The 27192-nt window shown below is 44.0% G+C and overlaps 1 protein-coding gene across 1 annotated transcript; it reads right to left on the bottom strand.

Moving 5' to 3' along the window:
- Positions 1 to 147: 147 nt before the first annotated feature.
- On the bottom strand, positions 148 to 26921 carry LOC117046537 (broad substrate specificity ATP-binding cassette transporter ABCG2-like). Its single transcript, XM_033148509.1, is given in 19 exon segments — positions 148 to 823; positions 2348 to 2451; positions 3600 to 3689; positions 3934 to 4017; positions 4020 to 4093; positions 4929 to 5053; positions 7052 to 7141; positions 9151 to 9190; positions 9193 to 9232; positions 10785 to 10810; positions 10813 to 11049; positions 11752 to 11880; positions 15894 to 16045; positions 17602 to 17759; positions 18503 to 18655; positions 20027 to 20141; positions 20608 to 20667; positions 22916 to 23215; positions 26826 to 26921. Coding segments are annotated over 18 exon segments (2115 nt in total). The 5' UTR covers positions 23206 to 23215; positions 26826 to 26921; the 3' UTR covers positions 148 to 675.
- Between the last annotated feature and the right edge of the window lie 271 nt (positions 26922 to 27192).

Raw genomic sequence — 27192 nt, forward strand, 5'->3', positions numbered from 1 at the left:
GGGAAAAGTTGACAGCTATGAACATGTGCACCGTGCAGTGGTGTTGGGCGAGGGCAGGGCCGCCAGCGGTCTACCTCCCAAGGTTGTTGTGTTGAAGTTGAAGCAGCAGCAGAAAAAACATACTTTTTGCTTCAGCACCTTTTTAGGTTCACCTCCTTTATTGATTTCCCCTTGCCCTCTGTTTTTCTTTAGATTTAACTTCTGCTGCCCTTTTACCCAGGTGGAAACTAGACACATATAAAAAAATGCTGTGAAAATGCTTTTAAAAAACATTTTGAAAAATATACAGATTTTGCCATAGCTCACGATCGCCATCTAGTGTCACCTTTGCATAATGCACTTTACAACATAAAACATTTCATTGCAGCTGAGTCCCCAGACTCGGTTTACAAAGTGCTCCCCCTTCCCCAAAGAAAACTAATTACAGATCTCAACAAATTTCCTGAGAAACATACAAGGCTGATCTCAAAGCCAAGCGAATGACAGAATTCTATATAAAAAACGAATCAGTTAAAACAAATCGCTTCCTTACAAAAAGGGGGAAAAGATTAAATATCAGCAATGTAAAAAAAATGTGCTTGGTGCAGTATGGTCCTCTCAGTTAATTGAAACAATGATTTTGCCAGTTGGACCTAGGAAGACTTAATGTCCGTCTTGTAGGCAATCTTTTCTGCATTAGGTGAACTTCTTCATGAACCGCAGTTTGGCATATGCTATCAGGAGGAAGATGACTGTCATACAGCTAAGAGCCACAATGTTCTCCCACATTGCCCAGTTGGTGGGTTCTATTCCCTGTCCGCAGAGGTATTGTTCGCCATAGCACCTGTCAAAAGGATAATACACACATTCAGAACGTTATTCATTAACTGAAGCAAAGCTGCAGTGCTAGAAAGACAACCCTTTCACTATTCCCAAGCACAGAACACAAACGCTTGCTGATCCAAGGCTACCAGGTTGCCATTGTGAATACCCACAATTTCCCCCAAAGGCCAACTCTTGCTGGATTCTTTTTTCATTTTTACTGGGTATTTTCCTACCCCTTTATGCACCACTGACAATGCCCTCTGCAAATAATTTGTGGAAAATGAGCACTGGGAGAAGAGTTAGACCCATTTTCATTGAATTCATAGAGTTGGAAGGGACCCTGATGAACATCTAGTCTAACTCTCTGCAATGCAGCTGTCCCATATGGGGATCGAACCTGCAACCTCGGCGTTATCAGCGCCATGTTTTAACCAACTGAGCCATTTCCCTGGCACACGGAGCCATGTTGCTGTATACACACACGTAGGCACAGACAGACACCAGCTTCTTCTAGTGCAGGCACGTCCAACTCCCAAGAGACTGCGATCTACTCACAGTATATAGAAAAAGGAAGTGATCTATCCATTGTCATTGGAGGATGGACCAGAGTTGGTGAGCTTTTTTAAGGGAGCCAGAGTTGGTGAGTTTTTTGGGGGGTGGGTGGGGGGTTAGAGATCGACCAGGAACACCCCACAATCAACCAGTACATCGCGATCAACCTGTTGGACATGCCTGTCTAGTGAAATACGAATGTATCATGCTTTGTTGGCCCAGCTGAAATAAGTCTGCCATGACTATCATAAGTCTTGGGCGCAAATTGGATCAAGTACATTGTAGATCAGGAATGTTTAGGAGCCTTCTGTAGCCAAAATGTAGTAATCGACACACAAGGTTGTGGCTTAGGGGGAACTGAAATATTTTGCACACACATACACAATGGCTTTAGGAGGGAAATTCCTGAGTGGGGCACAGTCCAGGGGGTAGGTATGGGTGGGTATTTCCCAGAAACCCAAGGCTTTTGACCCAAAGAGATGAAAACTACAGATGGCAACCTTCGTCTTCAAAGGGGTTTAACCGATCTATTCATCCAGGCATGTCCAACAGGTAGATCGTGATCTACACCGGTAGATCACTAGATGCCTGTGGTAGATCACTGGTAGATCATTGGCTCCCCCCAAAGAAGCTGAACAACTGTGGTTCCCCTAAAAAAAAGCTCAACATTTTACCTCCCCCTTGAAAAAACTCAACAACTTTGACCCGAACCCCCAAAAAGGGGGTAGATCACTGCCAGTTTTTAACTCCGTGAGTAGATTGCAGTCTCTTGGGAGTTGGCAACCCCTGGATTAATCCTATGAGTTTTAATCAATTTAATGTCAACTCAAAAATAAGTCCAATTCAACTCAATGGATCTTACTCCCTGGTAAGTGATATAGGGCTGCAGCCTTAATCAAGTACTCTTTCTTTAAATCAGGAGACAGTCTTTATCAATACTCTTTGTGAGTTTGGTTTCTGGGCCCCGCCCACCTCCATCTGGGATACTCACATTTCGTTGGTCTGAGGAGAACTCGGGGGACAGCTTTGCAATGAAAAGGATCCTGTGGCATTTGCACAGAAACGCAGGTCTCTAAACTCGTTGACTTCAAGGGCCTGTGTAGGAAGCCAGAGAGCAACATAGAGCAGCAATAATACCAAAAAGAGAATCTCCAAACCAGCCTGTTATATCAACTGAATATTTGCTGATTTCAATACATCCATGGTCAATCTGTGCAACTTTGTCAACAGCAAATATGCCTACACAGAGTTTCATGACTTCACCAGCTTACAAGTATCAATATTTTATTTATTGTTCAGGTTGCTCCATTGGAAACAGCTTTAAAAACAGCCGTGCCCTTATTTTGTGGGAAAAAAACCTCACTTTCAATCAAGGGCCGTAACAATCATGATTCTCTTCTGTAAATCCTGCTTAAGAAGGAGTGGCTTTCTCAACAACTGTTTCTATTTAAGTGCATCCGATATTTAACTTGAGGCTCATCTGATGCATAGAAGCTGCCCAATGCAGCCATGCATCTCTAGAGTCCAAGGCACATCTCCCAGCCAGCCTTCAGCCAGCCTGCCCAAGATGGATCCCAGTCTTCCTTCTTCTTCTTCTTCCCAGAGCACCTTGCTAAAAACTCTTCTTCCTGTCACTTCAGACACACACCCCATCACCATGGCAACACCTGTGCCCCAGGCCAAAGCACCCCTCTTAGATGACCCATCAACCCCTTTTGTCATGTTAACAGAAGACAAGCCAGGCTGGTTTCTATGAGCCAGCCCAGGGATTCCTTGTCTGGCACAGTTTTGCAGCTTGTACTCCCATCAATATCCCAACCAATCAAAATCTTAAGGTAAAGGTAAAGGTACCCCTGACCGTTAGCTCCAGTCACGGATGACTCTGGGGTTGCAGAGGCCAAGGGAGCCGGCGTTTGTCTGCAGACAGCTTCTGGGTCATGTGGCCAGCATGACTAAGCCGCTTCTGGCAAACCAGAGCAGCGCATGGAAACACCATTTACCTTCCCGCCGGAGCAGTACCTATTTATCTACTTGCACTTTTGGCGTGCTTTCAAACTGCTAAGTGGGTAGAAGCTGGGACCGAAAACAGGAGCTCACCCCGTTGCGGGGATTCGAACCGCCGACCTTCTGATTGGAAAGCCCTAGGCTCCGTGGTTTAGATCACAGCACCACCTGCATCCATTTATTAATTTCTAGGGTTTATAGGGGTCCTCCCCAATCTAGGTTAACTGTAGCATACTCACCGTGAGGCCATATCTGGGAATGCTGAAGTATTTCAGCCAGTTCAGCCAACCCATGACGGTGGGAAGATTCACCAGTAAGCCAGAAAATATCTGGAATGGGAGAGAGAGAAACGGTGAATAAATTCACGATTTAAAGAATTAGGCCTTGAGGCAACTACCCATCGTAACACCTCCGCCCATTCGGCAGCGATTCCTTTTATCGCACGAACTGCAGTGGGATTGCGGGAGGTCAGGATTTGGGATTACAACTTTCCAAAATATGGAACTGCAGAAAAAGGCGGCCATGGTTGCAGTAGAGCTGGTCCCGAGCCTACGTGACACAGGCAAGACTCACCAGCATGAAGACAAAGCAGATGGTGATAAGTAGGTTGGCAATGGCTACTACGTCCATTCCTGCGGAGATTGCGAGGGCCATTGAGTGGAGGTGGATGTGTAGCACAACAGCACAAGAGTCAGCATGAAGAAGAAGAATCGTCCCGCATCAGCCTGGTAGCCTGGAAACAGGAAGAGGATAGGTGCAATGAACAATCAAGTCACGAGGTGGAAGACTGGAAAGGACGTTTGTAAAACCAACAAACCCAGAAGCTTTCCTTTTGGGAATTATAGGGACAGAACTAACCAAACTGTACAGAAACTTATTCATGTATGCTTCCACAAGCGGCAAGAATGTCACTTGCCCAAAAATGGAAAGAAAATATTTGAAAAAGAGGAAATATTTGAAAAAGAGGAAAGCTTTTGGAAGAAGTCGAGGGCCGCCTAGGTGTGAAGTTAGAATTGGAATTAATTAAAATTAGGATAGTAAGAATAGATAATGAAAGAAAAGAAAGTAAATTAGAGAATTATAAACAAGAATGTTTAAAATGATTTAGAAGGTTGCTAAAGATGAAATATAGGAAATCAGTAAGGAGGGTTTGAGGAAGTCATGACACAAAGTGAGAAAGAATAAGAAAGTTTGTATATGCATACTGTTTAGAATAAGATGTATTTTTCTTGTTATAGAAAATAAGTATTAAGTGTTTTAATATGTGGAAAATTAATTTAAAAATTTTTTTTTTAAAAATGGAAAGAATAAGAATTCCCAGCAAAAGAAGAATGGATACAAAAACTGATGGAATATGCAGAAATGGTGAAAGTTACCGGAAAAATAAGAAAAAGAGAACAAACTTTTTATAAAAGAATGGAAATGGTTAAAACTGTAGGCCAGAGGTAAGGCTGCACAGAGATATTTTCCTCTGCTGAGGCCTCTGTGCATATGAAGAGTCCCACCAAGGAAGGATGAGGTGGACTTGTTCATTGGTATGACAGCATACAAAAATACAGATTATTTACCAATCATCCAATAGCTTATACATGAAAATAGGATTGCAGGCATGGTCCTCATGGGCAGCAGGTCTCCAATCATCAAGGCAAGGAAATATGCAGAGACTCGGTAATAACCGCTGGTATACTGGTGGCTGTGAGGACAGGACAGACATGGCTTACTGGAAAGGTACACACATGATAAGAGAAATTTAAGGACTTGCTAATTAGGAAAATACTTTGGCCACCTCATGAGAAGAGAAGACTCCCTGGAAAAGACCCTGAAGTTGGGAAATATTGAGGGCTCGAGCCTCAAGGAGAAGGGGACGACAGAGGACGAGATGGTTGGACAGTGTTCTCGAAGCTACTAACATGAGTTTGCCAAACTGCGGGAGGCAGTGAAGACAGGAGTGCCTGGCATGCTCTGGTCCATGGAGTCACAAAGAGTCGGACACGACTAAATGACTAAACAACAACAAAATTAGGAAAAGAGAAAGGAACCATTTCATAGAATCATAGAAGTTGGACAGAGTTCAACAGAGTTGGATGGGACCCCCGAGGGTCATCGAGTCCAACTGCCTGCAATGCAGGAATCTCAACTAAAGATGGCATCCAACATCTACTTAAAAACCTCCAATGAAGGGAGTCTGTTCCACTGTCAAAATTTTATCAGACTCGAGTTTCACATCTCTTGCTTAATGAAATATATCTTCTGCTCACTTCTAACAAATAAATGATTCTCTTTTCTTCAGCTGGAGTTGCAATCCTTCTAGCAATATTAATTATAAATGTGCATGTTTATACAGGGTGAGTTTTAAAAAAGGGCCCGTGGAACATGTGTACTCTGTATCCACAGGGCCTCTTTTAAAGGACTCACCTGTAAATACATGGTCAGGACTCGATCACATCTAAGGTTTCATTCCTGACTTGGAGCTTGAGGAGACATTCTCAGCATTCCCAAGCAATCTCCCTCATTGAAACGTCACCACTAGACCTGCTCAGCTTCGGTAAGTTTGCGTTCTGATCCCCCAGATTGTTTCCCAAACTCACGCTAGTGTTGATATACTGCCCAGAGCTACAGAAATTCCATTTTCATGAGCTAATGGGATTTGTTTCCAAGAAGTCAAGGACCAATTATCACATCAGGCTTTACCAGACTCGACTCAGCTCTTTGATGGATTTCCATGCTTTATCAGTGAAGGGTATTCTACTTGCACCGTTCTCACGCTGCAGTGGTCCACATGGGATATGAACTGACAGTATGTAGTTAACGTACTTAGAACTGTTGACTGTTCCCATATGTCTCCAGCTGCAATACAGTGGTACCTTGGGTTGTCGAACAGCTTGGCTCCCGAACAAATTGGTTCCTGAACGCCACAAACACAGAAGTGAGTGTTCCGGTTTGCGAACTTTTTAGGAAGCCGAACATCTGACGGGGCTTCCGATTGAGTGCAGGAAGCTCCCGTAGCCAATCGGAAGCCACGCCTTGGTTTTTTAACTGTTCCATGAGTCAAACGGACACCCAGAACAGATTAGGTTTGACAACCAAGGTACCACTGTACTGTACTTCCAAAAGGTTTTTTTTTACACCCCCTCCTTTTTTAAAAAAATAAAATGGTCACGCCTGCTTTTAAACTTCAACCACACCCATTTTTGATATGCAACTCCTGGAGGATTGGCTAGGGGTAGGGCAGCCCTCAGCCCAAATAAAGTTAGCCACCCCTGTGCTTTGAAACTTCCTACTAACTCATAGAAGCATAGAGTTGGAAGGGAATGAATGAATGAACGAACCTTTATTTGCGTCAGCCATAGGCCACAGCAATGAAACAATAATACAATATACAAAGAACAGAAATAAAAAGTCAACTATATAAAATACATTTTAGGGTTTTGAATCAATAGTCAAACAGCGGATCTTATTCTGATTGCCCCAGCTAAAAACCTTGCAACCTTTGCTGTCACCTGCTCATCTTGATCTGCCAAGAGAAAGGACACTGTGGCAGTGGTTGGGCGACCCAGAATGGACAATTAAAGGGGGTGATAATCTCGTTCTCAGGTCTTTATAAAGAGTGCAAGCCAGAAGGGTATGTGCCACTGATTTGGTACTGCCTTTCCCTGCCTCCCCATTTCCTTAGAGGAGGTTTGATACTTACACAAACAATTTCTTATCCCTGATAAACAGCTCGATTGCCGACACACTAGAGAAGCACTGGTTTGTGGTTACGAAAAACAAAGATCCAACTCTGAAAGAAGCAACCAAAAAGTAAGTCAACTACCTTCATTAACTGCTTGGAAGATTTCTGTAGGATCACTGAACCCTTGTCCATGGTAGGAACACATATTGTTCTTATGTAGCCAGTCACCATGGTTTTCTGCTGTTAAACTGAGATGGATCTTGACCTTAGACTAGGGCATGTTAAAGCATCTTTTCAAGAACTGCTCATGATTGTTTGTTTCAACTCCGGAAATAAATAAAAAAGGAAAACTATAGCAACAAAGAATATGAGAAAATCAAGGATCATAAAACAGATTTTCTATTCCTTGCCAAAACCTCCCCCAAACATTGTGCTTGCAATGATTTATGCAAATGCTTCTATTTTTTAAAAAAATTAAATGTATGTGCGCGATCCTTTCTAAAACTAGAATTGTTTGCCCTAGTTGTTGCTTTCCACCCTGCAAATGACAGTGTCATAGGAAGGAATAGGTAAGAAATAGGAGGGGCAGCTGCACGTTAATAAAAGATTGAAATGAACCGCTCTGAGACCTGTGGGTATAGGGCGGTATAGAAATTTAATAAAGAATAATAAAGATTAAAATAAGACTTCCTGCAAATACAGAAGTAGCGATGCAGTACAGAGAAGCACCATTCCCCAAACACACGAACTTTTTGCACGGATCATCTACATTTTTTCACATGCCTCAATGAGGGCTAGAAACCAGAGGCGTAGGAAGGGGGGGTGCGGTGGGTGCAGCCCGCCCGGGGGTGGAATTGCATATGGAGAAGTCTCAGCAACAGTGACAAACAACACTCCCAAAGTGAAGAAAAATACGGTATTTGTACGATGGTGCAAAGTCCAAAGAAGACAGAGGCTCCAAGGAACATTTAGCCCCCAGACCTCTTAAGAGTCTTTGCAGGGCCTGATCCAATGCTTGTGTGAGCCCTTGTAAATATTTGTCCATTTGTAATAGACAACCAGTATTGCCTTGAAGGGCAGAGTAAAAAACTTAGTTCACACATCACTGTTGTTGATACATAAGGACATAAGTAGACCACCTGGAGATTCTATCTACAATCCCTTAAGAACGTAAGAAAGGCAGTGCTGGATAGGCCAATGGCCCATCTAGTCCAGCCATTCCATTCTTGCAATGGCCCACCAGTTGCCAGCTTTCTGGAGCTGCCCCCTGGGGAGCCCAGCATTTGATATGATGGAAAACAGAGGCAAAAGCTTTTGGGAAATGATATATAATGAGTTAAAGAAAATGTTTAAAAACACTTTTGTTTAAAAAAAACCAGAAGGTTTCTTATTGGGTATAGTGGGTAAAGAATACCAAGACAAGACAAAACTGTTTTTATATGCAACAACTGCCGCAAGAATTTTGTTAGCCCCAAAATGGAGACAACATGGAGTACCAACAAAAGAAGAGTGGCAGATGAAATTGATGGACTTTGCAGAACTGGCGCAACTGACGGGAAGAATCCAGAACCAGTGAGATCAAGCATTCCAAAAAGACTGGAATAAATTCATATTATATTTGAAAGACAACTGTAACCAATTAACATCAATAGTAGGGTTATCTGAAGATTTGTAAGATGAAATTGCTACCTACTCAGGTTCATAGCTGTCAACCCTCCCTGCTGTTCCCCACTGCTATAAAAAGGGAATTTCCCGCAAAAAAGGGAAAGGTTGACAGCTATGCTCAGGTTGAGTAATTTAATATTTTAGGTAATGCTATAACAAGAATAGGAAAGGAAGTAAAATGCACAGATGCAAAATTAATTTTGTAAACCATTAGCTGGGAGGGAGGGAAGTTGTAAACCGGTTAATGGTTTACAAATTAATTTTTGCATCTTGCATTTTACTTCCTTTCCTATTCTTGTTATACCATTACCTAAAATGGCTCACTTGAGCCAAGAGATATAAGAGAGGAAATGATGTTACATAATGTGATTTTATGCAAAGCTAATAAAAGTTATTTGAAAAATGATATGATATGACGGAAAATAAACCTCGAGAAAAGCACCAGGAATTACCGGTTCTGAATGCCGCTTTGATCTAGTTTTACACCAAAGAAATGGCCCCCACAATCAGCGCGAGGACAACCGTCACAAGGACCTGGATGTGGGAAGGGAAAAAGAAAGAGATTAATGCTGTACCCGCCCACGGCACAGCGACAGAATGCAACGGTCAAAGGCTATCTGACCATACTGAACCATACAAACAGGAAGGCAATGATATTCACAGGCTCGGAATGAGTTCTCTTGATGAAAGAATATGGAAGACTTCAAGTTTCAGCAAAGGTTTTATATCACCATAGATAAGTATGCAGCAAAGTCCTCTGTCAGGGTGCTTCCAGATAACCTGCTTATTGAGTAATGCATTCTTATTTTCTTGAAAGGAGATGAGAATGTTGCTGCGTCAACACAAGCTAGGGTTGCCATGTTTCAAGAAGTGACAATCTGGCACAAACAAACTGTTGTCCTTTTTTAAAAAAAGAAAATCCCCCAAGTTGTTTGGGCTTGTCTTAGAAATAACGCCAAGGTTGTTGAGCTTTTTCTGGTAAAATTGCGAAAATCCATTTCCTCCATAATAGGGCGTGTTGAAGTTTCATCTTTAAAAATCCTGATTTGAGGGGTGTTGAAAAGTTGTGGTATGAGTTGGTAATTTGAAATATACCTACCTACCCTTTCCAGTGCACTTTGCCCCTCACTTTCCTTCCTGCAAACAGTCCAGTCTTTTGAGGAAGGGGTTAGTTGTGCAAGACCTCCCAACCTGCTATAATTTGCAAGCTGGATTTACCAGTACAGTGAGCCCACAGCTTACACTGGTGTTACATTCTGGGGATCGCGCCAAAAGCCAAAATTGCGTGTAGACAAGACATAATGGTGGATGGGATTGCCAAGTCATTTTTCCTGAATCCCATCCCCGTTAAATATTTTTGTAATTTTTTTTTTGCCAGGTGTGTACAGCTGAATGCGGACAGGTCAAATGCATATAAGTTGTGGGCTTACTGTGTTTGAATCCCATCCAAAAAAACGTTAAAACCAACCAGCCGAGTTGAATATTTCTGCTTAGGTCAGTTCAGTGCCACTAAAGCCATACCCTCCAACATTTCTCCAATGAAAAATACAGACATTATTATTATTATTATTATTATTATTATTATTATTATTATTATTATTCCTGCCTATCTGGCTGGCTTGCCCCAGCCATCCTGAGCAGCTTCCAACATATATAAAAAACATAACAAAACATAAACATTAAACATTAAAAAAGATTCCCTCTACAGGGCTGCCTTCAGGTGTCTTCTAAAGGTTGTAGAGTTACTTATCTCATTGGCTCGGGAGTTGCATAACTCCACACCCTTCAATAAAAATGGAATGTCCTACCACACCCTCCAACATTTCTCTGATGAAAACAGGGACGTCCTAAGGAAAAGCGGGACAGTCTGGGATCAAATCAGAAACCGGGAGGGCTTCTGCAAACCCGGGATTGTCCCTGGAAGATAAGGACACTTGGAGGGACAGTGAAGTCAGCTGACCCCAACGAAGGTTTATGGTTTTTAGACTAGGACCTCCAGCCACAAGCACCCTGCTATGACATGCTTCTGGGTGCACCAGACGTTCTCACTTGAGAGTCTACATTAGCAGACAGCTCTGCTCCTTACTTGCGCCACAGAAGCTTGGGGGTTCGGATGAGGTTTTTGAGGGAGCGCTGCGACACCCAGTAGAGCTGAGTGAGGAAGCCGTTTGCGTAGGTCACTTGATTCATTTGCCTCGGCTTCTTCTGAGAGATCCCGTGGAGATTTTCATATTTCTTCAGCTGCTCCATCATGCTCTCGTATTGGGTGGAACTGATGTATTTCTTGTGCAAGGAGTCCACCAGTGTCTTCTCCACGCCTTCCTCTTCCACGCCATTTTCATTACTGGTTTCTGGGGGGAAACAAAAAAGGGACCCCATCCCCCCGTTTTTTAAAGGTAAAGGTACCCCTGACCGTTAGGTCCAGTCACAGACGACTCTGGGGTTGTGCGCTCATCTCTCGCTATAGGCCAAGGGAGCCAACGTTTTCCTGCAGACAGCTTCTGGGTCATGTGGCCAGCATGACTAAGCCGCTTCTGGAGAACCAGAGCAGCGCACGGAAACGCCGTTTACCTTCCCGCCGGAGGGGTACCTATTTATCTACTTGCACTCTGACGTGCTTTCGAACTGCTAGGTGGGCAGGATCTGGGACCGAACAACGGGAGCTCAGGGATTCAAACCACTGACCTTCTGATTGGGAAGCCCTAGGCTCTGTGGTTTAGACCACAGCGCCATCCGTGTCTCCCCTGTTTTTTAGGACTATATAATAGAATGCCTTTCAGAAATATGGTACAGTGGACCCTCTGCTTACGTTACCCTTGGGTAACGTAAACTTCAGGTTGCGAAAGCGGCAAACCCAGAAGCACTCTATGCGTTGCGCACATGCGCAGAAAGCGCTAAACCGTGCCGCACACATGTGCAGAAGCGGTCCTCCGGTTGCGAATTCCTTGGGATGTGGCCAGGACCTTTGGAACGGATCCTGTTCACAACCGGAGGTGCCACTGTACTAGATCCCCAGTGGTGATCAAGAACCTCCCCCGATGTCAGCTTCTTACCTATGTGCTCCTGATCGTCGGTCTTCTTAAGTTGCTGACCACATTTGCTTGCAGCTACAGCCGTGGAGTCACCATTGATCACATCCAGGAAGAAGTCAGCTGGGTTATTGAAAGGCTCACATTCATACCCTTTAAAGAGAGAAAGAGAGAAAGTGTTGGAGATGTAATGAGACTGAGGTTACGTTCTTTCATATTTGGTGGACCTGTAAAAGGGTACAAGAGTACAGTTGTACCTTGGAAGTCGAACGGATTCCGTTCTGGAAGTGCGTTTGACTTCCAAAACTTTTGGAAACCAAAGCACCGCTTCCGATTGGCTGCAGGAAGCTCCTGCAGCCAATCGGAAGCTGCGCCGGACGTTCGGCTTCCAAAAACAGTTCGCAAACCGGAACAGTGACTTCTGGTTTGCGGTGATCGGGAGCCAAAACGTTCGAGAACTAAGCTGTTCGAAAAACCACGATACGACTATACTGGGAAATAATTCATAATGAATTGAAAAAAAAAGTTTTAAAGTACATAAACTATTAAATAGTGGGTGGACATAGCAGACGACACAGTGATTCTTCAAGCAGCTCTGTCTATTCTCATGCTGGAACAGAACTGATCTGAAGGGCTCAGCAGCCTGCTTATATAGAACTTCAACTACAAGCAACAGTAACAACTTTCTGTAGTTACCCAATCCCTGAACGTCACTTTCAATCCCTCATTTGCATGTGCGGACCTGAGTGAGAACTGCAGCAGCATGAACTATATACACACACCCTAGTGGCCTAGGGTGAGAACTTCAATTCATAACATAAACAAACCAACCAACCAGAGTTCTTTTTGTTGGGAATAACAGGAAAGGTTATTTATGTATGCCACTAGCACGGCTCGTGTTTTGTTAGCCCAAAAATGGAAAACGAGCGAAGTCCGAACTAAGGAAGATTGGCAACTTAAATTGACGGAATATGCGCAGCTTGTGGACCTAACATATAGAATAAGAGAACAAGAACAACATACGTTTAAAGGAAATGTTTATTGAATATGGGAGGGAAATTGTGCTTATTTGAAAACGTGGGCAGCATTAAGATAAATTCAACAGTGTAAATAAGTTTTGCAGGAGGTAATAATGGAGCACTGAATGGTTTAGTCTATGTTAAATATGCAGGGATTTATGTTGTGCAAAAATGAACCAATGAAAGAGAGGGAGGGAAGTCATTGATATTTTAAGGTTGTTTTAAGTGAACATTCCAAAACGTAAAACAGAAATTTAATTTAAAAAATTAAACTCAAAAAGTAGAGAGAGGGAGGGAGAGAACTGTTTTAAGCTGTCTAACTAGCTCAGATTGTTAAATGTTCTAAAAATGCCATAGTTTCTTAACTGCTGCTTATCCCCAGGCATTTTCAGAGGGTATTTTGTCTCTCCGGAGTAGGAATTAAATTTTAATTTTTAGGGTTGGTAGTGGGTTAAAAAAAAATCTTCTTTTGATTGGGTGTAATGTATGGCAATATTTAAACTTCAGTGACAAAATCTGAACTCTAGCACACGCGCAAAGTGGACACCCAAATGGCTGAACATTTTTAATGAACTTTTAAATTTTAAGTTTTGAGTCATGGGTAGGGGGCATGGAGAGCGTTTGTATGAACTTAGCAGTACTTAGCTTATTTTCTTTTAGTCGCTATTTTATTAACGTTGTTGTTATTGTTTTACAGATGCCATATTGATTTGTTTTGCTGTAGTTGTGATGTTTAGCTTATTTTTTTCAGTTGCTGTTTTGTTAAGTGTCTGATAGATTGTTTTATTGATGATTTGCTAATTATTTTATATGATTTATCCTGCATTTGTGATCATGTTATCATAGAATGGTAGAGCTGGAAGGGACCACGAGGATCATCTAGTCCATGGGTAGGCAAACTAAGGCCCAGGGGCCGGATCCAGCCCAATCACCTTCTACATCCGGCTCATGGACGGTCCGGGAATCAGCGTGTTTTTACATGAGTAGAATGTGTGCTTTTATTTAAAATGCATCTCTGGGTTATTTGTGGGGCATAGGAATTCGTTCATTTTTATTTTTATTTTCCAAAATTTAGTCCGGCCCCCCACAAGGTCTGAGGGACAGCGGACCGGCCCCCTGCTGAAAAAGCTTGCTGATCCCTGATCTAGTCCTGCAATGCAGGAATCCTTCACCCAACGTGGGATTCGAACCCACGACCCTGAGATTAGGAGTCTCATTCTCTACCTATTACCGGTATGCTGTTATTTATTGTTGGTAAACTGCTTTGAGATTCATTTGAATGAAAAGCGGCACTGAAAAACAAGAAATAAATCAATAAATCAAGTTACGTCAAATTAAACCTTTTGTGGAAGTTGTACTTCCCCACTGCTAGCACCTATTTTACCTCGATGGGAGTGGTCTTTCCCCAACAACACAGGTGAAGAAATGAGTCACCAAAGCTGCCTTCCAGAGCACATTTATGTAACAAATGAGACTTCTAAGCAAATTGGTTTAAGCACAGGTATGAACGAGACTAACACCAAATGTTTCCCTTGTTACCTGCCCCGGAAACCATGGAGTAAACAACAGGTAATAAATTGTAGTTCTAATAATAAATGAATAAATAAAAAAATAAAAACTGTTACTCAGAGCTGAGAAGCCCCAGACTTGTATCCTGGAAACCCAACTTCTTTACTTAAGAATGGTATAGGGAGTTGTCTTCAACCCATATAAGCCACACCTGAACACACAAGCAAGGCTAGATATGTAAGTGTGCTATGGAAGCTGGTGTGTGCATGCCTCTCTTTAAATGATTATTCATCCCATGCGCTGATAGGCATATCATCAGGGCAGGTTCGCCCACATTGTCAAGCCCACCTGATAAATGTACCCTTTCCAGCTCATGTTGCAGGGGGTTGGACTAGATCAGCGGTAGGCAAACTAAGGCCTGGGGGCCGGATCCAGCCCAATCGCCTTCTCAATCCGGCCCGTGGACGGTCCGGGAATCAGTGTGTTTTTACATGAGTAGAATGTGTCCTTTTATTTAAAATGCATCTCTGGTTTATTTGTGGGGCTTCGGAATTCGTTCATCCCCCCCCCATATAGTCCAGCCCACCACACGGTCTGAGGGACGGTGGACCAGCCCACAGCTGAAAAAGGTTGCTGACCCTGGACTAGATGACCCATGAAATTGCCTTGTTGGCACTTTGCGATAAATAAGTGGGTTTGGGGTTGTAGTTTGAGCACTCAGTCTCTAAAAGGTTCGTCAGCACTGCCCTAGGGGTCCCTTCCAACTCTACAACTCTATGATTCTATGCTTAATTTCGACACCAGAGGAACAAAAGCAAGGTGAACCAATCCTGTACATTTGGATTCAGAGAGAGAGAGTGTGTGTGTGTGTGTTCAGAGCTACTAACAACAGAGAGGGCAATCCCCAACACACAGCCTCCTTCCCTAGGGGCAACTCTCACTATGCCTTCATCATAAGTTATCCTGTTCACACCTGCAAAGAGATGGCACTGCTATCGTGCTCTTTCCCTCCTTCAGGGTTTTCTTTTGTGGCAAGAAGAAAGACGGAGGAAGCAGGGGGGGGGGAGAGAATGGAATAATCCCAATTGGCTCATGTGCGATTTCCTGGAATCCCCATACAATTATGTAAAGGAGACATGGCAATCGCCCATTAAAGGGCTTGTCTGCAAGCGCCCACTGTCAGCCAAAGCAGCTGAGACAAGAGACAGCCCCAGAAGTCTCTGTGCAAGGGTCTCCGAGGCGAGTCTTGATCTTGACATGAAGTCTGTGCATCATGGCAGCTCCTGGTTGTCTTCAAAAGCTTCAGTGAGCCCCTTGAGTTTTCTAACCCCCTGCTCTGGTGAGTTTTTTGTGTGGTGTAGTGGTTAAGAGCGGTTGGACTCGTAATCTGGGGAACCAGGTTCGTATCCCCGCTCCTCCACATGCAGCTGCTGGGTGACCTTGGGCTAGTCACACTTCTTTGAAGTCTCTCAGCCCCACTCACCTCACAGAGTGTTTGTTGTGGGGGAGGAAGGGAAAGGAGAATGTGAGCCGCTTTGAGACTCCTTCGTGTAGTGAAAAGCGGGATATCAAATCCAAACTCTTCTTCTTCTACATCCCCACGCCTACAAACTCTTATAATGACAAGAGCAAACTTACCAATAGACTGGAAATATCCCAGGGCTTCCTTTGCGGGCCCATGATAGAGTACTTTCCCCAAAGCCAGCAACGTCAAGCTATCGAAGAGCTTGAAGATGGAATAGCGAGGTTGGTGGATGGAGAAAATGATGGTTCTGCCTCTTCTGGAGAGCCTAGGATGAAAAGCCGCACCTTTTAAGTTTTAAGCCCTCTCGGTGAGGGTAGGACGATGGCAAAAATGCAAAAGCCGCGCAAGTCTACAGCTGCACCCAGGCCTTAAATTCACAAACAGGATGCTGCCGCCTTTCTGAAGCTAAGCAAGGTTGGGTTTCTCAGTGCCAGGATTGCCGACCACCTAGGACAGCATCCCCAAACTCGGCCACCCAGACTACATCCCTATCTAACAGGACCAGTGGTAAGGGATGGTGGGAATTGTAGTCCCAAAACATCTGGAGGGCCAAGTTTGGGGATGCCTGACCTAGGGGGACCCTACGTACAGCGCCTTAAGATCACAAGGAAATCACTGCTGCATGAGACCAGACACCCATCTGGTCCAGAATCCTGTTCTTACAGTGGCCACCAGGTGCCTATGGGAAGTCCATGACCAGGACCTGAGCACAATTGCTCTCTCCTCTCCAGCAGCTGGTATTCTGACAGTGGAGGTAGAAAATATGCATCATGACTAGTAGCCACAGATGGCCTTTATCAGGCTTCCCCAAACTAAGGCCCGCGGGCTGGATATGGCCCGAGGGATTCAGTTTTCCGGCCTCCGGCGACCCCCGCTGCCGCCGCCCGCTCTTACTGGTGCGGCGCGGCACAGCTGCCCACTTGGGGGTCGGCGGAGCGCCGGAAATAGCTTGAGCACATGCGCAAGTGTCATTTCCAGAGCACTTGGGGGTCGCGGAGCGCCGGAAATAGATTGTGCGCATGTGTGCACGCGTGCAAGCATCATTTCCGACCCACTTGCGGGTCAGCGGAGTGCCGGAAATAACTTGTGCGCATGCGCACGGCCTCCACAGACCTGAAAGTGCGCCGGAAATAGCACGTGCGTGCGCACAAGCTATTTCTGGCACTCCGCAACCCGAAAGTGCGCCGGAAATAGCGCGCATGCTTCCCCACCCTCTAGCCCGCTGCGCAATTGGTGCTGAAGGAACCGGCCCAAGGCCGGGTAAGTTTGGCAACCCCTGGCCTTTTTTACAGAAGCCGGCCCGTTGTCCAATTTGCTCCTGGAATGCCTTGCTTTTCCTTAGGATGTCCCTATTTTCATTGGAGAAATGTCGGAGGGTATGGAGTAGGATTCCCCAGGAAGTTTTTTTCCCAGCCAGGACTCGCCGGAACACAGTTCCGGCACCTCTCAGGTGGGCACCATTGCCATTACAGTCATACCTTGGGTTGTGCTCGCTGCATGTTGCGTTCACTGCGGGATATGAACGTGCCAAACCTGGAAGTGCCGTAATGGGTTACTTCCGGGTTTCGGTGCTTGCGCATGCGCAGAAGCAGCGAATCACAACCTGCACGTGCGCAAATGCGTCGCTGCGGGTTACAGACGCTGCAGGTTGCGAACGCACCTCCCCGCACGGATCGCGTTCGCAGACCCGCAGAAACAATTTTGAAAATTTGTTTCATAATCAAAATATATTATTATTATTATTATTATTATTATTATTATTATTATTATTATTATCCTTAAGCACTTTCAAGGGTTTCCAGAAGGGATAGCGTTTCTTACCTCTTTAGCAGGAGGAGAACAGCATTGGCAGTGCTGGCATCGAGGCCTGTGGTGGGTTCATCTAGGAACAGCACTGGCGGTTCAGTGATCAGTTCCATTGCTATGTTAGTCCTCTTCCGTTCTCCCCCAGACACGCCTCGAATCAGTTCAGTTCCTACCTGCAAAAAATTTAATTTAGGTATTCCAAGCGAGCATCAGACACTCGAAAAACACCTCTAAGTGGTGTTACGGTATTCAAGCCGAGAAGTTAGAAAGCTGTACAGTTACTGACTGACACTTATGTGCATGAAAGGGTTAACCTGAGCCCTGAGCTCAAGTAACCAGGGAGTGTTGCTTAGCAGGCTCTCAACAACCTCTGCCCCAACCCAATTTTCTTTTTCTTTGTGCTTCCTGCAACAAGCAAGAAGCCCTGTGGAATGGCTCCCAGCTCAAGTGTATAAAATCTCTCTAAAAGGAGATTTTACAGCCTGCATCTTTTCCAACCCAAAGATTGCATGATCCTTTTCGTAAGGAAACCAAATCATTTTCTTTTTAAGTTATTTGTTCATCTTTGTTTTGCTGCCAGCAGATAGAGACTTGTTTGCTGTAACTTCTACAAAAACTCTGTGGGTATAAAGCTTCACTTATTTGGAAAGCTAAGTGTCTGATTTATTCTAGCCTAAGTATTATGTGGGTAACATTTGTTTAGATGAAGGCATAAGTAAATCTAACCACGTTTTAAGGTGCTTTGAGCAATCTCCACTGTGCTAACTCTGCTACAAGAGAGTAAAGATCTTTCTTCCAAACCTCTCTCTCTAACATGGGGCAGGTAGGATCACACTACCGTATTAACACTAAGCTTCTGCTAAGAGCTATGGGAATATCAGCAAAACCTTTTAAATTACCCCCAAGATGTGCTCACCTTAGTATCAGCCACTTTGCTCAGCCCCAGCTCATTGATAATCTGGACTACCCGCTCTTCCTTCTCCTGAAAGCTGATAGATTTTGGAAGCCGCAAGGCTGCTGAGAAGAGCAGATTCTCCCTCACTGTCATTGTTCCCATGACAACATCATCCTGAAAGCAGAATATTTTGACTGTAATAAAGCACATGCAAAGGAATATCCTTCTTCCCTCCGCCCGGCCATTCCAAGTGCAGAAACTGAATGTACTAGCAGCTGACTCTTACTTCAAGAAAGCCCATTAATTTTAATGGGTCTACTCTCTGTTTAGGCCCCATCTGCTCTATAAATTCAAAGCAGCATCATACCATTTTAAACAGTCATGGCTTCCCCCCTCAGAATCCTGGGAGCTGTAGTTTGTTAAGGATGCTGAGGGTTGTTATTGACGGACAGCATCTTGCAGTAAATAAAAAAAGACCACGCTGAGTCAAAGGTTCAAAAGAAAAAACTTTTACAGCGGTACCTTGCTTCTCAAACACCTTGGTACTCAAACAAGTTGGAACCAAAACACTGCAAACCCAGAAGTAAGTATTCTGGTTGTGAACTTTTTTGGGAAGCCGAACGTGCTCCGTTTTGAGTGTTACGCTTCCAATTTGAGTGTCACATTTCCATTTTGAGTGTTACACTGAGGTCTGTCTGTTTTTGTTATTTATTTTGCATTCTTGTTTTGCGGCTCTTTTTGTGACTGTGTGGAACCCAGTTCAGATACTGACTGATTGACTGTGTGACTGCAGTACATTGTTTATTGCTTTCATTTTATGGTTCAATGGTCTCGTTAGATAGTAAAATTCATGTTAAATCGCTGTTTTAGGGGTAGGCTTTTAAAAGTCTGGAAGCGGATTAATCCGTTTTGCATTACTTTCTATGGGAAAGTGCGCCTTGGTTTTGGAATGCTTTGGTTTTGGAACGGACTTCTGGAACGGATTAAGTTTGAGAACCAAGGTACCACTATTACTAAAAGGCAAAGGCTTGTTACAAAAAACTTCAGAAAAAAACTTCAGACACACAAGGTACAAGCGAAAGTAAGAGAGAGTGATAGAGAGCAGCCTGCTGAGCGTAGGGAATTTATCTCTCCTGGCTCAGTGTGACCTTGAGATAGTCAAAACAATATTTGCATCAGAAAGGAACCTTCTAGAATCTTCCAGAATCTTCTAGTACTTTCCAGTTTCTGCCCTCAAAGACTTTAGTCATGGCAGTTAGGAGACCCTTATTCCCCTCACAGAGCTACAGTTCTCAAAGTGGTTTAACAGCCAGTCCTTCTTCCTAAGGAACTCTGGGAATTGTAGTTCTGTGAGGGGGAAGAGTCGTCTCACAGCTATCAGCAACTCTAGTTCCCAGGATTCTTTGGGTAGAAGCTGTGGCTATTTGAAGTGGTATGATAGTGCTTTGACTGTGTCATGCAGATGGGTGCTTATCACCCCAAGAACTGGGGTGATGGGGAAAACAGATATAGCAGAATCAAAATCCAAAATGCCGAGACACTCACCTGAACTACATATCCTGAGATGCACTTGAAATTGGGAGGTTGTGGGACACCATCTATGAGAACGTCCCCCGACAAGCCGGCAGGATCTTTTCGAGCAGCCAAAACATCTAGGAGGCTAAAGGTAAAGGTAAAGGAGCCCTGACTGTTAAGTTCAGTCGCGGACGACTCTGGGGTTGCGACGCTCATCTCAGCATTACAGGCCAAGGGAGCTGGCGTTTGTCCACAGACAGTTTTTCCGGATCATGTGGCCAACATGACTAAGCCGCTTTTGGCGCAATGAAACACCGAAACCAGAGCAGCGCACAGAAACGCCATTTATCTTCCCACTGGAGCGGTACCTATTTATCTACTTGCACTGGCATGCTTTCGAACTGCTAGGTTGGCAGGAGCAGGGACCGAGGAACGGGAGCTCACCCCGTTGCGGGGATTCGAACCACCGACCTTCTGATCAGCAAGCCCTAGGCTCTGTGGTTTAACCCACAGTGCTAGTTAGTAGCTGCTAATTAAATAACAATAATTTCAAAAAGCAAAACTTCCTGATTTCCCATACCACTTGGAATTTGGCCTTAAGAGATACTCACGAAGATTTGCCGCTTCCTGTTGGTCCCAGGATAGCATTCATGCCTGGCCTCATGATGCCACTAGAAACAAAAAAATAAATAAAAAGGAGGTTCAGTTTATCAAACGTTTTCTGCGATGATCTATGTGGCATAATAACATCAGGTCCTTTCCCCATGTCTTCTGCCACACCAACGTTTTGTTACAGAAATTTCCATTCTGGAATTGTTGGTGATAGAAATGGTTCGCCTGCTATTATTCTGCTCATAATTTTATTCCTCCACCTGCCCGCAGGTGTTTGTGAAATCCTATATTTGGCGTTGAATTTGGATTCTTCAATATCTCCTCCTCCATTTTAAAACACCAAATTTCTTGCCCATATGTATGGAAATATACATAGAAACCTATGCCCTGCCTGTATATTTGAAAATATGTAAAATATTTTAGAATGCTTTTAAGTGGAACGCCCTTCCCATCAGACGTCAAGGAAATAAACAACTATCTGAAGGCAGCCCTGTTTAGGGAAGTTTTTAATGTTTGATGTTTTATCGTGTTTTTAATATTCTGTTAGGAGCTGCCCAGAGTGGCTGGGGGAAACCTGGCCAGATGGACGGGGTATAAGTAATATGTTGTTGTTGTTATTGTTGTTGTTGTTGTTGTTGTTGTCATCATTGGTTGTTTCCAATCTTCTCGCTTTAAAAAGGAAGCCAAATGAAAGGAAGGCTATCCCCCTAGAATTTCTCAAGGCTTGAGAAAGTTCGTGCGCTTAACACTCTATTGTTTTCCAGATTTGGGTGCTCTTTCATGTTCCTGCCCATCAGATTGGCACTTGCATAATGTGGACCTTGCAGAGCAATTTAGTGTCTCTGAGCAGCAGCAGCAGCAGCCTGAAGGGAGAAACCCATTCTCTTGATGGGAAGCTCAAGTCTCCCCAAGGGAAATAGCAATGTCGCATTTAACATGTGGGACGCGGGGGGGGGGGGCGCTGTGGTCCAAACCACAGAGCCTAGGGCTTGCCGATCAGAAGTTCAGCGGTTCAAATCCCCGCGGCAGGGTGAGCTTCCGTTGCTCAGTCCCTGCTCCTGCCCACCTAGCAGTTCGAAAGCACATCAAAGTGCAAGTAGATAAATAGGTACCGCTCCGGCGGGAAGGTAAACGGCGTTTCCGTGCGCTGCTCTGGTTTTGCCAGAAGCGGCTTAGTCATGCTGGCCACATGACCCGGAAAAACTGTCTGCGGCCGGCTCCCTTGGCCTATAGAGCGAGATGAGCGCCACAACCCCAGAGTCGTCCGCGGCTGGACCTCACAGTCAGGGGTACCTTTACCTTTAGCTTTACATTTTCCTCCACCATATAAAACTACAAAAGTAAATCACAGCAGGCAGAGGTGGGTGGGTTTGTGCCTCATACTGAGGCAGGTCCAAAGAATGGGATTAGATTCTCCTTACTTAAAAAAAAGACATTTATTTTGTTTTATTTTCAAAATTTCCACACAAAAAAGAACTTCAAAAAGAAAAGATGAGCTTATCTTACATTGGGTATTCTTAGACTGGAATAATTATTACAGTGTACCTAATAAGAAGTCTAAGATAACTATATAAATATGTAAATATGATAACATTACAAAGAATTAAAAAAAATAGGGAGAGAGAGAAAAGGAGAAAGGAGAAAAGAGAAAGAAGAGAGAGAGAGAGAGAGAACGAACCCAAAAGAAAACAGTAAAACCGAGAAACTATTAAAAAAATTAAGATACCCATCAATCAATAAGCAGTGTTTAATATATTCAAATCTGTTGATTTGTTGACTTCCACCTACTCTTTGCAGTTTCAATTCAACTATTGCTATTTTTTTAATCTGTATTTAATTATTTGTCTCCATCTTGGGATATAAGATTATTTTTAAAAACAAGACATTTATTGACCCATTCAAGGTGCCTGCTTCTGACACACATGAGGGTCCTGCTTCAATAATGTATTCTCCCCATCTTTATGTCATATTGTCTCCTTGCCCTCCTTCCCAGCTGGCTTGCTGTAGACCTGGACCTCCTGAAGGCAAATCCAGGACTTTAAGGCTGGGCTTTTCTCTCCACACACAAAATCTCACCAAAGGTATTCACAAGGATCCTTTCAGAATTGTGCCATCAACTATGCGATTGGTATTGGGGAACCCCCCACAAAACAAACGACACCTAAAACATCAGCTCACCCATTCCATTTACTATCTGAGAACATTTATTGTCTTCAGCTCTCAAAGAATCAGGAAGACGGGCTCCTTAAGACTTCCCCCAAAATTCTCTGTTAAGGTACTAATACAACACACATTGCATGCACTTACTAGACGTTATGAAGGATTTTCTTGTCCACCACTTTCCGTTTGCACAGGGGTCCCCGGGATTGCTTGATGGAATACTGGATGCCGTGGAAACTCACCACTGACCCCCGAGGGGACCGGAGAGATTCTCTGGTTGGGACTGAACGCAAGAACGGGCCCCCTCGTTCTGCTTCATTCCCAGCAGATACATTCCTGGGGTTGGACACACCTGTTGCTCCTGCATCTTTGCTGCATTGGTCGAACTCTATCGGACCAACGCTGACAGAGTCTTCGATTTTCTCCAAGGTTCCCATCTGTCACTGCCTGAAATGTTAATATGCATTGAATTCGCTTTTGAACAGAACACTTAACAGAGGATTTGAAGCACTCCCTTTGAGGATTCTGAGAAAGGCTAAGAATCCCGTCATCTATCATTGCTACAGCACTTTCAAGGCACATATTATCGTCATTCCCAAAATAACATGCCTAAAATCTACTAAGCTTTACGGAAAGATTATTTAAGGGTGTTCTGCAGGCTTGCAAATATAACAGACACAACACAAGAGGGGAAAGGGATTGGGAGGGAAGAAGAAGAAAACAAACAAGCACAGGCACAATTTCTTAAGGTGACATAGTTATTATAATTATCGCTTGGATGGAGACCATTCAGGGAGGAGAGGAGTCAAATGGCAGCTGGGTTCTTTCTCTGCCAGTGGATTGGGCCCCATTATCCCACTGGGATACAGGCAACTCTCAGCCTACAAAGGAGTTACGCTCTGGAGAAAGCGCGTAATGCCAAAACTGTGTATAGTCAAAATACATTGGGTTTATTGATGGACGCGATTGCCAAAGTCCTTTTTCCCAGATGCCTTCCTTCCTTCCTTCCTTCCTTCCTTCCTTCCTTCCTTCCTTCCTTCCTTCCTTTTTTAAAAACATTTTTTTTTTGACAAGCACGTAAAACCACCGGGGGAGGAAGAGGAGTGTGGGGGGAGCGCACCGCCTCCGGCAGCGCAATCCTGGTGGGGTGCCATCGCGGCTGCCCCCCCCACGCTGGGAGCCACGCCTCTGCAGGCAGTGTGCAACACCCCCAGGATAAGTGTCATGCCCCTGCGGGCATTGCGCCCCACCCCCGGGACGCACACCAGCCCCGCCCCACCTGCTCTCCGCCCCCCCCGGTGCCAGAGCATGAAGCTCCGCCACTGCGTAAAACCAGTGGCATAGCGTGGGTTGCCAGTGGCCAGGGCAAGACATGTATCCTTAGTACCACCTGCCGATAGTCTGGAATGAAGGGGCAATAGCTCGGCGAACTACCCGAGTGGCAGCTGCAATGCCCCATGGGCATGGTGGAAAGCTGAATGTGCTCAAGTTAAATGTGCTTGAGTTACCTGTACTCTCTTACAGCAATGTTGTAACTGAAATTACTCTTCCTGTTTCACAGACCAGGGATCATGAAGATAAGAGCTAATCCTTGCCCTAGACAACTGGACCTGAGCCATCTATATTTTATGATATGGTTGTATAGATATAAATATATGAATAAATCTAATCAAGCTTCACCCCACCGTATAAGCAAAGCAGCTGGCTTCATTTTTGCTCAGTATGTAGTATTCTAATAAGAGCTAGGTGTTAATTTAGAAATCAAAGAGCTTGTTATAAGTACTGAAACAGGAATGAAATAACGGGCACAGTCCTCTGTGCAGTTCCCATTCATTGCACAATAGACAATGGAAGAAATACAATGGTCAGTGTTTACATTTTTGACAGTGCAATCCTGTATGATAAATACAAGAGTCCCATCAGTATTGGCATTCTGTGGGCTCCTGAAGACATAACTGTTAAAGCACGGATTACCTCGAACTGAACTTTTGGTTTTATTGTTTCAACCGTTTTTTTTTCACTCTTTTAATTGTTACACATTTTTGTCTATTTAACTAGGGATGTTTTAATGCTCAATGGATTTGTTATGAAATAATAATAATAATAATAATAATAATAATAATAATAATAATAATAAACATATATGTCTATCCAGAAGCCCCACTGAATTCAGAATGAGTTACTCTCAGGTAAGTGGGTTACAGCCTTAGATTCTTTGCTTATCAATAGAATCATAGAATTGTAGAGTTTGAAGGGACCCCAAGGGCACTGCAATGAAGGAATCTCAGTTCTGGGTAACTTCTTCTATGAATTGCTGTTGTTCAGCAGTTTAAGAGTGCAAGGCTGACATCTCATACTGGCAATAAGGTTTGCGGAACTCAATGAGACTTACTTTTGAGCAGACACGTATAGAATTTCACTGCAAGCCAAAACATCCCCAGCTCAACTCTTTCTTCCAATACAAGCCACTATCACACCTCAGATCCTTCCAACACAAGCCACTTCAGATCCTTCCAACACTATCACACCTCAGATTCTTCCAACACAAGCCACTATCCACCTCAGATCCTGCCACTGTGGCCACAATCCCACACCGCAGTCTAGCGATAATATCAGCCTACTTTACTGGGCTGTTATAGCACAGGAAGCTGCCTTATACTGAGTTGGCTCATTGGTCCACCTAGGTGAATATCGCCTCCGCCAGCCTTTCTCAACCTTGCCCCCATCCCATGTTCTTGAACTAAAACTCCCACCATCACTGACCACTAGGTATGCTGGCTTGGAATGATGGGAGTTGTGGTACAACAACACCTGCAGACCAAAGACTGGTCTACTCATTATTACTGGCTGGAGCTCTCCAGAATTTTAGGCAGGACTCTTTCTGTCCTGGCCCTACCTGGAAACAGCAGGGATCCAACCTGGACCCTCACATATAGAAAGAAGTTACAGGTAGGTAGCCGTGTTGGTCTGCCATAGTTAAAACAAAATTAAAAAATTAAAAAATCCTTCCATTAGCACCTTAGTTTGTTCTTGGTATGAGCTTTCGTGTGCATGCACACTTCTTCAGATACCTTAGCATTAAAATACAATATTAAATTTAATTAAATATTAAATACAATATTAAAAACTTACAATCACAAAATTAAGGTGAGTCCTAAAACAAAAGCCAGGGTAACAAGGTGCATTTAAGTATTTTCTGGAAGCTGAACAATGAAGGTGCCAGATGCAACTCTTTGGGGAGGGAGTTCCATAACTCTCTCATAGTATTATAGAATTGTAGAGTTGGAAGGGACCAAAAGGGTCACCACGTCCAAGCCCCTGCAAAGCAGGAATCTTTTGCTCAAACCCACGACCCTGAGATTAAGAGTCCCCTGCTCTACTGACAGAGCTAACGGAACAGGCAATCCAAATCTGCAAATTGTTATTAATTCTGAATATTATTTTGCCTTCCTTCTGTTTCTTTACTTATGAAGAAAACTCCGAGAGCCGAGAGGAGCACAGAAAGGCTTTCAGAAATCAAGAGGCTGGATTAAAAGGAGACCTTTAACTGGATAATCCTCTGCAAACTGATGTGAGTGCAAATTCAAGTTACAGACAAAGAACTCACGATCAGCCATGTCTTCTGCATTAGCCCATTCCAAGGGGTGGCGGTGGAAAAAAACGGGCTTTTAAAAAACCATTAAAGATTTTCTTGGTTTACAAAAGCACATGCTTTTTTCAGGTTGTACTGTCTTTCTTACAAATCAGCTACATTTGTTACGAGACATTATTAGTGTTGAGTCCTGCCCATAGCTGTCAACTTTTCCCTTTTCTTGCGAGGAATCCTATTCAGAATAAGGGAAATTCCCTTTAAAAAAAAGGAAAAAAGTTCACAGCTATGGTACTGCCTTCTCCGCAGAGCAGCCCGGCAGACTCCCAGTCCTCTGAAAACTTAGCCCCAAGTAAGTAACACAAATTGCAGATAGCAGCGAGGCGAAAAGAGGGGCAGACAAACTGTAGCCATTGTTAAGAGTTACACAGCATCCTCTCTGCTTCCAATACCCAAGCGGTTCAGTACCTCTTTGGTTCTGTTTGTTTCCCCAAAGCTCCAGCGGTCCGATTCAGCTCAGCTGCCTACAGGTCCTCTCTTCCCAGCAGAACCGAAGGTGAAAACCGCTATTCCCTGGCTGCTGCTGACTTACATAAATGTAAGGCAACTTACATAAACTTTTGTTTGAGGAACTCTCACTTCATTAGCAGCTTCTGATGCTGATGGGAGTGTCTTATTACTGCTGTCACGCAATCTCCCCTGAGGTCACTGGAGGAGAAGTCACAAGCAAAGAGTCAGCGTGGGCTTTGTAAAGAGAATTTTAGCTGTGTTTTGCTGTGGTTTTGGCTTTCCCCCCCTTTCCTTTTGGCAGATGGGGGTTTCGGAAGATCATCGG

Source organism: Lacerta agilis, chromosome 5, assembly GCF_009819535.1.
Source record: "Lacerta agilis isolate rLacAgi1 chromosome 5, rLacAgi1.pri, whole genome shotgun sequence".
Taxonomy (NCBI): Eukaryota; Metazoa; Chordata; class Lepidosauria; order Squamata; family Lacertidae; genus Lacerta; species Lacerta agilis.